The sequence below is a fragment of the Carcharhinus amblyrhynchos genome, chromosome 4 (assembly GCF_965287045.1).
Source record: "Carcharhinus amblyrhynchos chromosome 4, sCarAmb.v2.hapA, whole genome shotgun sequence".
Classification (NCBI taxonomy): domain Eukaryota; kingdom Metazoa; phylum Chordata; class Chondrichthyes; order Carcharhiniformes; family Carcharhinidae; genus Carcharhinus; species Carcharhinus amblyrhynchos.
Window position 1 is genome coordinate 114,117,693 of NC_137327.1, and position 13,439 is coordinate 114,131,131.

A 13,439-nucleotide genomic window follows, 5' to 3' on the forward strand; every position below is an offset into this window, starting at 1 on the left:
TAATTGTCGTATGCAATGCCTGCTACACCCAAATCAAAAAGGTCTCTCCGTGTAAGTTTTAATTTAAGTTCTACTCTAAGTATGAATTGCAAAGATTTCCTAACTCTCTAAATTCAACACTGATGTTTCTCTCTATTTTCCCCCACTTTTCATGAACTATAGCAAAGTGACCAATTCCATGTGTCTGTGACTATTACACTTAAACCAGCTACAAGGGACATGCCAGCAGCCCAAGTGTAACTTCCTCCACTGGCTTAGTACACCAGAGCTTTTCTGAATAAAGATTCAAAGCCCACTCCTCCCAAAATATAATAAGAATGCAAAGATTTTAAAACATATTTTGATGCCAAGGAAAACATACGTACTTTCTGCCACATGTGCTAACATTTAGGGAGAAATGTTTAAACTAATTTGATATGAGACAAAGCCATGGAGGTGGCAACGACTAGATGTCATATTGGGAAACAATAAAAGGAGGAGCAATGTTGGGAGAACAGCCATTAATCATTCCTGATGTTTCTTATGTTCATGTTGATTTACTCACTTCCTGTTGTCAGCACATTTTTGAACATATATCATTGTGTGCTCAATCAGAACACCCAGTGGCCAAAGTTTGGCATTGGTGAAAACAGCTGGATTTGTGGATATCTTTTCACATCTATCTTTTCATCATAAAACAGGAATCATAAATGGATACAGCAAAGAAGAAGATTCAGCCTGTCAGCAAGAGCCACTCAGCTAGTCCTACTTCCCTGTCCTCTCCCCATTTCCCTGCAAATTTTTTCCGCTCAGTTATTTATCCAATTGCCTTTTAAAGGCCATGACTGAACATGCCTCCGCTACAAACTCAGGCAGTTCATCCAGATTCTAAACACACAGTGTGTAAAAAAAGGTTTTTGCCCATGTCACCACTGATTCTTTTGCCAATTTCCTTATAATCAGCAGCCTCTGGTTTTCAATTATTTTGCCATTAGAAACAGTTTCTCTCTACTCATTCTGTTTAAATCCCTAAAGAGCGTCATATTGTCATGTATGCAAAATAAATTCTATACTTCATGTGTTTGAAAAGATAAATCATAATTTCTTATTCTGGGTCACAATACTCTATTAGCAGCTACCAAAAGAAATCTGAACAATGTAGGAAGCAAAGGAGAGCTAGACAAATAGATGCAAAGACAGGGTCATTAACTCAGTCAAGGAGAGCAGCTACATATTACATCTGATGGGGCAATGGGAGGAGGGATGAATGGAGACAAAATGACAGGCAGTCATCTGCGACCTCTCCAATACAGTCAACACTTTCTTCTCAGGTTAGGGCTTTGACAACTTACACCTTGCTTCCTCCCATGTCCCAAAACGCCCGTGGGGGAAGAAGCACTGCATGGACTACAATTTACCCTCCAAGCTCTTGCAATTTCTCTCACAGGAAGTTGGACAGATGAAATTTCACCCACCTAACTTCCATTTTGTGACTTAATGCCCAATTCCTGACTACCCCTATGATGTTCTTTGAGATGATTTTCTTCTGCATTTAAAGGCACTATATAAATGCCAATTGTTGTCTATATCTATTACGAAAAGCTGTTTATATAGTAACCGCCTATATTCACATTTCAGCAAGTCAGCAGATAAAAAAGTTTAATCTATAAGGCAACCATTGTCTTCAGACTAAAATGCAGAAGCCAATTTCAGTTCCTCACATATTCCTGTTATTAAGACTGGACTGACAAACTTTAACTCTGTATGGCTTAATACTATATCAGGTAGTGCTTACATTCACTGGGTCACCTGTGAAGTTATGAATATAGTGGGATCCATTGAAAAGATGCATCTCAATTGATAATACCATGACAAGAAGCTCCTTTGATAGCTTGCTCTTTTAACAATATAACAACAGGTAAGAGAACTTCAGTGAAAACAAATTGATAGGACTCAACCATTCAGCCCCGAGTCTATGCCATAACAGATGGTCGCTTGTTATTTGAAAAAAAGGCAGAGCTGGAAGTTTCACTAGCTAACGAACAAAACAAAAACAGAATATTAACAGTTTGAAATACAATGCTCTTTAGCTAAGTTTTTCCAAGTTCTATGACACTGAAGTCAAAGCCAATCAAAAGGATGGTCAAAAAGGCAGAATAAGACTTCTCATGAATTTGGCTCTGAAAGCCTGAACTAAACTTATTTTTTTTTAAATAAACAACACTATTAAATCTTCAGATTCATGTTGAATTGTCAATAGATGGGGAATGACATACCTAATGCTTTGGCAATTCTGAAGGCTTCATCAGCTGAACTGGCAACTTGCCCTTTTGGGATACGTATGCCTGCATTCTTCAATAAATCCATACTCAGATACTCATGAAGAGAGAGATTTCTTTGTTGTTGCTGCTGAATTTCATTTCCAACTAGATTTAGGGATCCACCAAAAATCTAGAAGTAGAAAATAAAGCAGATATAGTAATGGATCGCTGCAATATAATGTACTAACTATAATAAGAAATGAAAAACATTAGATATTTTCAACAGGGTCTGCCAGAGAGAGAAACAAAGTTAATTTTTCAGGTTTGCATCATATCATCAAAACAGAAGAAGACTCGAAGGGTAACTGCCTGAACTTGCAGTTAATTCTAATCTGAAACTTATTCTGAGGAGCTCACTATTCTATCCAGATTGTAATTGTTTCTACCTCATTTCGTTATCTTTCTGTATTGTAGGAGGATGGTGTGTGTTAAATAATAATTGTATGTAAGTTTGTCAGACATTTCAATTGACTGTGTATTTATACTGCCTGAAGTCACCTTTGTGACGCACAAGTGCCAAACATCAATTAAACACAACAGCCACACTTTGTACCCCCTTTCTCTTGAACCAAAATCACTCCACCCCACCCTGCTCATTGTCTTTGCTTGTCTACTTGTTCTATAGCAAGGGGAATTATTTGCCATGTGTATCTAAGAGTAATACACTTGAGGCATTCAGCTTACTTTTTGGGAAAAGTTAGAAAGGCAATATGTCTGGGGCAAGTTAAAAGAAGGAAGGTGGGAAGCAAAATAAAAGATGAATAGATTCTTCAGACAAAGAAAAGGGAGAAAGGAGCTTTGATCTTTCTCATCCTCCATCAAAGACAGCAAAGTCACGGTGGAGGTTAAGTTGAATATAGAAAATGGCGCATGCCCAGTTTCATGCTGTGGTTTGGAACTCTTGTTTCCTTCAGCCTGGCATGAAAGGGGCAGAAAAGAAGGACTGTGGTATATAGTGACCTGTTGAGGGCAATCAACCTCACATGTGCATGCCTCTTTGCCAAAGTTCCTCGTGAGGAATTGGATCAGCAGCTAGTGGCAAGGAATCCAAGAACATGGAACCAGAGAAGGAGTTTAGAATATGTCAAACAGTTCTGTGCATGGCTCTCCCCTTGATGAAGTCAGTTGCCAAAACAGCTCAAGAGGTTCCTACAGCAGTTGTTTGAAGAGCAAATTTCAACCTGTAAGTGTTTTAACATGGAAAAGAAAGTAACAATATCACCAAGCTTGACCTTATCATGCAAGTTTGCTTAAATGAAAATTACTAACAAAAACAAAATCAAACACATATGGTAAATATATATATAAATAAGTCATCAAAATGGCACTATCAACATAAACAAGCTGTAACAATATGTATTTATACAACACAATTAACAGAGCAAAACAGCCTACGCACTTCACAGGAACATTGTCAAGATGCCAAGCCACATAAGGAGATAGTAGGGTACATAACAAAAGAGGCTGATTTTAAAGAAATATCCTGAAGAAGAAAGAGAGAGAGGTTTAGAAAGTAAATTGCAGAGTTTGAAACCCAGACAAAACACACATCCATCAATCCTGGGGCAATTAAAATCAGGGGTGCTCAAAAGGCTAAAATTGGAGGACCCTAGTTATATCAGAGACTTGGAGGGCTGGAGGAGGGCGCAGGGTGCAGGAAAGGCCATGGAAGGACTGTAAAACAAGGAGGAAAATTTTAATAATGGATATGTTCACTAACAGGACTTAGTATGTTTTAGAACAGGGGGCAGCAGAATTCTAGATGTTTGACTTACTGTACATTCAAAGATATTTTAAATTGCAATTGAAATTATTTTATGTTAAACACACGACAGAGCAGGAAAATTCATTCAGCTTTGGAAAGTGACAGCAATGAGGAGGACAAGAAAGATCAGAAATTGCCCAGTCATTAACTTGCTTCACAACACGGTGGCACAAACTACAATACTCCTCAGTTGTAGATAAACAAGGGATGGAAAATAAGTTTGCCTTCAACAAGTTGTGGATGTTTAAACAGAAATGACCGGCCTTAATACCTCCCAACCTGAATTATCAAATTGTACTGAATGTAAGCTTTGTGATAAAAAGTCTTCATCTGCATGTATCATCGGAATGCTAAGAAATCTAAATTGACACATCACGAAGTGCCAAAATGCTGAAATGTGACTTTATGAGTTATCATGTAGAGTTACAGCCGGGTAGGACACATACAGTATTCAGTGTACAGAAGCCTGTACTGCAATACTGATTGGCTAGAAGGATGGCCTAAGCCAAGGGCTAGAATTATAACTAAAAGATGGAAGCTAAGGTTAGTTTGTTGGAGAGAAACCAGAAACACATTTCCCTTGGGTTAAGAATTGCAAATATTTGGTTAGAGGTTATTAGTTGCATTGACACAGGTTCACAGAATATTGCAAAGTTGCCTGCAAAAAAGATATAAAAATAGGGGAAAATCACAAAGATAGTTGCACTTGCCATGCATAGCATTTGTCATTGGACATTTATCTGGACAGAACCATTAGGAGTAAGACACTTCCTAGGAAATTAGTATTTGAGTCAGACATTGCCACACAGTTAACTACTATAGAGCATCTGGAGGAAACCCACACAGACAGAACACGCAAATTCCACACAGAGCGACCCAAGCCAGAAATCATATCTGGTTCTGTGGCGCTGTGAAGTAGCAATCAGCTATTTACCATTTATATAGATGATCTGGAGGAGGGAACCGAGTGTATGGTGTCGAAATTTGCTGATGACACCAAAATTGGTGGAACGGCAAATTGTGCGGAGGGTGTGGAGAGTCTGCAGAAAGATCTAGATAGGCTGGGCGAATGGGCCAGGAACTGGCAAATGGAATTTAATGTTGGCAAGTGTGAGGTGGTCCACTTTGGTAGGAATAACAGTGGGAAGGATTATTACTTACGTGGCGAAAAACTGCAGCAGGCGACGGTGCAGAGGGACCTCGGGGTCCTTGTGCACGAGTCGCAAAAACCCAGCTTGCAGGTGCAGCAGGTGGTCAGGAAGGTGAATGGGATGCTGGCCTTCATAGCGAGGCGGATTGAATATAAAAGTAGGGAGATCTTGCTGCGGCTGTATAGGGCATTACTGAGGCCGCAGCTGGAGTACTGTGTGCAGTTTTGGGCGCCATACTTAAGCAAGGATATTTTGGCCTTGGAGGGAGTGCACAGGAGGTTTACTAGGCTGATGCCGGAGTTGAGGGGGTTGAGCTATGAGGAGAGGCTGAAATAAACTAGGCTTGTACTCGTTAGAGTTAAGAACATAAGAACATAAGAAATAGGAGCAGGAGTAGGCCATCCAGCCCTTGAAGCCTGCCCCGCCATTCAATAAGATCATGGCTGATCTGTCATTTTTAGTTTAGAAGAATGAGGGGAGATCTCATTGAGATGTATAAGATGATGAATGGGATGGATAGGATAGAGGTGGAGAGACTCTTCCCGCTCAGAAAGGATAGTAGGACTAGGGGGCACAGCCTTAAGATAAAGGGGGGGGTGCGGTTTAGAACGGAGTTGAGGAGGAACTTCTTCACTCAAAGGGTGGTGAATCTCTGGAATCCTCTGCCCGTTGAAGTGGTGGAGGCTACCTCGCTAAATATTTTTAAGATGCGGGTTGATGGGTTTTTGATAAGAGAGGGGATTAAGGGTTATGGGGAGAGGGCGGGAATGTGGAACTGAGCCACAACAGATCAGCCATGATCTTATTGAATGGCGGGACATGCTCGAAGGGCTAGATGGCCTACTCCTGCTCCTATTTCTTATGTTCTTATATTTCTTATAAGAACTCAGAAGTGCCTAAAATAATTCAGTGTGGAGATTGCTGCAAGAATTCAGTATAAAGATCCATATTAAAATGCAGTAATAGAACAAAAGGTTATTGTCTTAAGGAGTGAACACTCTGAAGATGCTTCCAGCTTGAGAGAAAGAAAAAACACTCCACAGCAGCTGTAAAGTGTATAGATTGAAAGAGAGAGAAAAAAACATCCAGCAAGCAGCTGTGAAATATATACCTTCAGCGTTAAGGTGACTAAAAGTGACCGCAGTTAAAGTAGTTTGGGGAAACCAGAGTTAAGATCATCAAGCTGCAAAAGAGTTTGTATGCATGTTACAGTTAAGTTGACTAAGTTGAAATTTCTGGGGGTGTCATGAGACATGAGTCAAGGTTCAAGCAACCAACAACATAAGATTCCAGGAGTCCCAGCATCCAGAAAGACCACCACAAATTAAACGTGGATATTGTGCCTACATGTCAACTAATGCAATGGAAATAGAAACACTACAAGACAGGAGGAGGCCATTTGGTCCATCGAGTCTGCATCGACAACAATCCCACCCAGGTGTTATCCCGCTAATCCCTCTAACCTACACATCCCAGGACACTAAGGGATAATTTAGCACAGTCAATGCACTTAACCCTCACATCTTTGGACTGTGGGAGGAAACCCATGCAAACATGTGACTCAAGCCAGGAATCGAATCCCAGATTCCTGGAGCTGTGAGGCAGCAGTGCTAACCACTGTGCCACCCTGTGTTAAATGGTAATCTTTGCTGTTGAATAAACATTGTTAGTTTGCATTCAAACTTAGTGATTAGCATTTTTGGCAATAAGGTTATTCCTCGACAAGAATTTGCTTATTCTGGGATTTAGTATAAAGTCCAAAACCCGACAGAACTCCTGAAAAATGCTGTGGTAACACCCCCACCAAACTGACTGCAGCAATTCAAGAAAGTACCTCCATACCATCTTTGCAAGGGAAACTAGGGATGGGCAATAAAAACTGGCCTTGTCAGCAATGCCTGTATTAAATGAGTGGAATTTTTAATATGGTCGGAAAGAACTGGAGCAAAGCAAAAGATGTTGTGCATATTTCAGAGACTTTAAGCAGATTTATGACTCAATGCGGAAATAAGGTATTAGCATTAAGGGCTTGTGCAATGGTTAAAATAAATCTCAATTTGAACAAACTTAAGACAACTACACAGCACCTGGCTACCCTTTAATTTGTAGCATACAGAAATCCGTCAACAGAAATTCATTCAATAGCTAATCTCTCATTCAAGTATAAAGTAAACATGCTTGATAAAAGAAAAAAGACATGCATTTGTATAGCGCTTTTCACAATCAGCGCATGTCTCAAAGTGCTTTACGGTCAATGAAGACATTTTCAAAGTGTAGAAAACACGACAACCAATTTGCAAACAGACACCAAGGCACCAGGGGTAGCCCTCCTGCACTTCTCTGAATGGCACAGTGGTTAGCAATTGCTGCATCACAGCACCAGGGAACAGGTTTGATTCTCAGCTTGGGTCACTGTCTATGTGGAGTTGCATGTTCTCCTCGTATCTACGCAGGTTTCCTCCGGGTGCTCTGATTTCTTCCCACAGTCCAAAAGATGTGCTGGTAAGGTACACTGGTTATGCTAAATTCTCCCTTAATGTACCTGAACAGGCACCGGAATGTGGAGACTAGGGGATTTTCACAGTAACTTCATTACAGTGTTAATGTAAGCCTACTTGTAACACTAATAAATAAACTTAAAGAAAAAATGCTTTGAGATCTTTCATTTCTACCCATGCAGCTCAATTGGGCCTCAGTTCTGGAGGGTCAACCTTAATTTTTGTGCTTAAACATTTGAGTGAGATTTGAATGCATAACCTTGTGATTCAGATGAGTATGCTATAAACTAAACCACAGCTGTCCTATGACTAAACAATCTGCATTTGTACAGCACCCTTAACCAAACAAAATATTGTAAGGTCTTTTACAGGAGCATAATCAATCAAAAATTCACAATGAGTCAAAAAATGGACAGATGAGGGTAACCTGCTCAAAGTCGTATGTTTCAAGGAGCATCTTAAAGAAAGGGAGAGAAGTGTACAGGCACAGATATTTACATTGGGAATTTTAAATCTTAGGATGATAGCTGAAGGAACTGTCACCAATGTTGGGACAAAGGGAGTGAAGGATGGACAAGAAGCCAGATTTGGAGAGGTGCAGAAATTGAAAAAAGTTGTAGGGATGAGGACTTTACAGCAACAGAGGGAGGCAAAGCCCATGCAGGGATTTAAAGATATAAATGAGAATTTTATGGTGCAGTCAGACTGGTTGCCAATGCAGGTCACCAAGTCAGGGATGACAGCTGTGTGGGAGTTGATGAGATTTAGGATACAGAACATGTTACAAAACACAAGTATCAAAGCAATCATCCTGTCCAGTGACCTTTACAGGAAGCTTAGAGGTGAAGATCAATGTTAAAAGCCAAAATCTCTGGGAATGAGGAGTTATCTCTGGATCATGAGGATTTCATTAGGGTCCAGGATCTGCCTGGCGCTCTGGGCATCTCCACATCATGACTCTGGGCAGCCTACGTTGTGATGTGGCGATGCTGGCGTTGGATTGAGGTAAACACAGTAAGAAGTCTCACAACACCAGGTTAAAGTCCAACAGGTTTTTTGTGGTAGCAAACGCCAGTAGCTTTCGGGGCTCTGCCCCTTCGTCAGGTGAGTGGGGAGTTCTGGTCCCAAACAAGGCATATAAAGGCACGTTCTCAGTTTACAGAATGCGAGTGTTTACAGCTAGTCAAGTCTTAGAAGTGCAAACAATGTGAGTGGAGATAGCATTAAGCATAGGTTAAAGAGATGTGTATTCTCTTAAGACAGGAGTAAGAGATCCCGTTGCGGAACGTGTGCAGAACTTGGCTTTCATTCTCTCCTCGGCGACTCTGCGCTGTCGTGCGTTGTGAAGGTCAACTTGGATCTTGGGGTCATGTCATAATACTTGTAACCCCATGACTTGACCCTCGGAAAGGACCCCTGCCCGCCAACATGCCGTTTAATCCTTACCCTGTCCTGTCTGGAAACAATACACAACTCTGTAACCTATGCTTAATGCTACCTCCACTCACACTGTTTGCACCTTTAAGACTTGATTAACTGTAAAGACTCGCATTCTAATCAGTATTCTGTAAACTGAGTGTGCGCCTTTATATGCCCTGTTTGTGACCAGAACTCCCCACTCACCTGACGAAGGGGCAGAGTCCCGAAAGCTAGTGGATTTTACTACCAAATAAACCTGTTGGACTTTAACCTAGTGTTGTGAAACTTCTTAGGGCCCATGTTGATCAGGAGAACAGTGGTTCGGCTGCATGGGGGAGGAGAATGGGAGACGAAGTGCTGGTGGGCGGGGCGGGGCGAGGCGCTGGTGGGCGGGGCAGGTTGTCCCTTGCTCGGGGGGGCGGTGGTGGTGAACAGGGAAGGGGAGCGTCCCAGTCTATCCGCCAGACCAGAAACCTGGGACTGAGGAGGTCTTCCCTTCCTTCCCGAATCCCACCCACTCCTCCCTCGGAGAGGACCCCTGCCCGCCGGCGTGCCGTTTAATCCTTACCCTGCAGGCGGAGCGGGCCGCGGTTCTGCCGCTTGACCCGAGCGACAACCGACAGAGGACAGAGGCGGCCATGACAGTCCTGGCCGGAGTGCGCAGGCGTGCCGGAAGCCGAGGGTAGTGCGCAGGCGCGCCTGAAGCCCCAGCCCCGCCCTTGCGGGTGATCCAGCTGGGGCGTGACAGCAGCTTATTGACTTCCTCCCATTTCAAAATACAGTCCACAAAGAAACATTACATGGGTTTTAATTGAGGCGTTCTCAATATTAAAAATACACTATTTAATTGCTGTGGATACTGGAATCCAGAACAAAAACAGAAAATATTGGAAAATCTCAGCAGGTCTGATAGCACCTGAGGGGAGAGAGGGAGAGCAGCAGATACTGTCACTGAGACCTGCTGAGATTTCAAAACATTTTCTGTTTCTGATTTAAATACCGTGATTTATTTGCAATGGGATAATATTTCTAATGGTAAATCCAATGTTGGACATCTGTCTTGTGGCATTTTTCAATAGGGATGTTGCTAGTGAGCTAATGTGTTGTACACACACACATACATATGTATATATATATGTGTGTGTGTGTGTATTGTAGATATTATGAAAGTTGAAGCTAAAACCAAACCTTGAAGTGAGAATTTCAACTATAGCCTCCAGGCAGATTCAAAATGTTCACTCTCCATTGACGCTGCCACACCTGCTGAGATTTTCCAGTATTTTCTGCTTTTATTTCAGATTTTCCACCACCAGTATTTTGTTTTCCTTTTAAAATTGACAGTTACGAAAAACCACGACTAACTTAAGCATCCTTGCTGTCTGCTAATTTGTTCAGTATATCTTCCAGCGGTTGATTTAGATCTATAGAGTGTCAAAAACAACTTGACAAAACTCATTATATTTATGGATTTTGTACTGAATCTATTACTTGGATTCAGCACAGTCTAGAATCCAATACATTATGTTTGGGAAGCTACTTTGTTACCTCATCCTATACAAATATCTAAATTCATTCACTTAAGCTCACTCAATTTTATTTAGACAACTTGGTGATGAGCCAACATAAAATAGTTTTCAGACTGATCTTTTACATAAAGATGGTGTCAGGTGGTTTTCTGGGGGCTTCCCTCTCATTTCATGTATTGACCTGAACTCAGCTGACACAAAGACTCGTGAAAGACAGTATGCATTCTTTATTTGACCAACATGCATTGGGAGGGAGACGGCCTGAAAATTCCAACTTCTCTCTGATTTTAGAGTACATGTCTAAAACAGATATATCATTTCATAAATTTGTTTCTCCCACCCAACCTGTCATCCACCCTGTTGGTTACTTTGGATGATCCAATTATATTAATGCACTTTAGTTACCTCACCAACAGCATTCTACCCTCTAGCAGAATTGAGAATTCACTGGACCTAGAAGTACTTCCCCCCACCCCCCAGCAATCTTACCTATGCAAATACGGTCTGTTCAAGAATTGCCCTCACCATCTGCAAACCATGGCAATGGCAAGGGACTCATTTTTGATTTTATTTATTTGATTTGATTTATTATTGTCAGAGGTATTAATATACAGTGAAAAGTATTGTTTCTTCTGCACTATACAGACAAAACATACCATTCATAAAGAAGGAAATGAAAGAGTGCAGAATGTAGTGTTACAATCATAGCTGGGGTGTAGAGCAAGATCAACTTAATGCAAGGTATGTCCATTCAAAGGTCTGACAGCAATAGGGAAGAAGCTGTTCTTGAGTTGATTGTTACGTGGCCTCAGACTTTTGTCTCTTTCTCGATGGAAGATGGTGGAAGAGAGAATGTCCAGAGTGTGTGGGGTTCTGGCTGCTTTACCAAGGCAGTGGGAAGTGTACAGAGTCAATGGATGGGAGGCTGGTTTGCATGATGAATAGGGCTACATTCATGAGCTTTTGTAGTCCCTTGTTTTCTTAGACAGAGCAGGAGCCATACCAAGCTGTGGTACAACCAGAAAGAATGCTTTCTATGGTGCATCTGTAAAAGTTGGTGAGAATCATAGCTGACATGCCAAATTTCCTTAGTTTTTTGAGAAAGTAGAGGCGTTAGTGGGCTTTCTTAACTATAGTGTTGGCATGGGGGGATCAGGACAGGTTGTTGATGATCTGGACATCTAAAAACTTGAAGCTCTCGACCCTTTCTACTTCATCCCCATTGATGTCGACAGGGGCATGTTCTTCTTTATGCTTCCTGAAGTTGATGACAATCTCCTTCATTTTGTTGACATTGAGCAAGAGATTATTGTTGCTGCATCAGTTCACCAGATTCTCTATCTCATTCCTGTGTCTGTCTTGCCATTGTTTAAGATCTGACCCACTATGGTGGTGTCGTCAGCAAACTTGAAAATCGATTTGGAGGGGAATTTGGCCTCACAGTCATAGATGTGTAAGAAGCATCATAGGGGGCTGAGAACATAACCCCTTACTATATTCTCTCTGGTCTGCAAACTACACCTTAACAGTAGTAGCTGAATACTTTATTCACTGCAACCAGAAGCTAAATACCTACATTGATTTTAAACCTTTAGTAGCTTGCAGCAGCATGGCCTCCTACTGATAATATTCTATTCCTATTGTTTTCAAAGAATATGGCCGGTCTAGTTCTGCTCGTTTCCCATTATGCTTTGGAGCAGGCTGCATCTTGGCCAAAGCTTACAAGACATTTGAAAATATATTTTAAATCTAATGCTTATTCAAAATTTTCTACCAAGGATTATATGTGTGCCTATGCAGACAATACCTTTGTATAGTATATGTATATATATTATACTTGTGATTCCTTTTGGCACATCGTGATCCCTATTCTAAACTAGTCTACTTTGTTATAGTTGTCTTCAAAATCCCAGGGGTTTCTGTAACCCCCTTCTACAGATGTTATTATTTCATAGTGTCCTGCAAAATGAACCAAACCATATTCATATAGATGATGTATAATATAGTCACAGTACATAATGAATTACACTATCTCATCACTAATCATATCCACTTCTGTTTCTCAGTTAAAGTTTCAGCATGAGAAATCATTGGCCAGCGCTGATTGCAGTGGCAACTTAGGGATGGCACGGTGGCACAGTGGGTTCAATTCCCGGCTTAGTTCACTGCTTGTGTGGAGTTTGCATTTTCTCCACATATCTACATGGATTTCCTCTGGGTGCTCCAGTTTCCTCCCACAGTCTGAAAGATGAGCTGGTTAGGTGCATTGACCCAAACAGGTGCCAGTGTAAGGCAACTAGGGTATTTCACAGTAACGTCAGGGCAGTGTTAACGTATTTGGGACTAATAAATGAACATTACATTTAAGGAATTGAATTGAGGAATATGATTAAAATTAAACATTCTTGAATTTATTCTGTTGTTAGTCAAACTACCTTCCTTCCTTCTACCATTACCTTTTTTATTCCTGCATGGGATGTGATGTTGTTGGTAAGGCCAGCATACACTATCCATCTGTGGTTGCCTTTGAGAAGGTGATGGTGAGCCAACTTGTTGAACTGCTGCTGTCCATCTTGTGCGGGTACACTCACAGTGCTGCTGGAAAGGGAGTTCCAGAATGCTACATCAGTCAAGGAGCAGTAACTGCAACAGAGCTGCACATCAGGATAGTGTGGCTTCCAGTGATCTTGTAGATCGTGGTATCTCCATGTACCTGCTGTTCATGTCCTTGGTGGTAGGGGTGAGATTGGTGAAGGAACTTTGGTAAGTTGTGTCGTGTA

The 13,439-nt window shown here is 41.3% G+C and overlaps 1 protein-coding gene across 1 annotated transcript in view; it reads right to left on the reverse strand.

Moving 5' to 3' along the window:
- Positions 1 to 9,799, reverse strand: part of LOC145342299 (succinate--CoA ligase [ADP-forming] subunit beta, mitochondrial-like) — a 106,920-nt gene extending 97,121 nt beyond the window's left edge. The window contains exons 1-2 of the mRNA XM_080187756.1: positions 9,702 to 9,799; positions 2,256 to 2,430 (exon numbers count right to left, since the gene is read on the reverse strand). Of these exons, the coding sequence (XP_080043882.1) occupies positions 2,256 to 2,430; positions 9,702 to 9,773 (247 nt within the window). The 5' untranslated portion in view covers positions 9,774 to 9,799. The remainder of the gene's footprint in view (positions 1 to 2,255; positions 2,431 to 9,701) is intronic.
- Between the last annotated feature and the right edge of the window lie 3,640 nt (positions 9,800 to 13,439).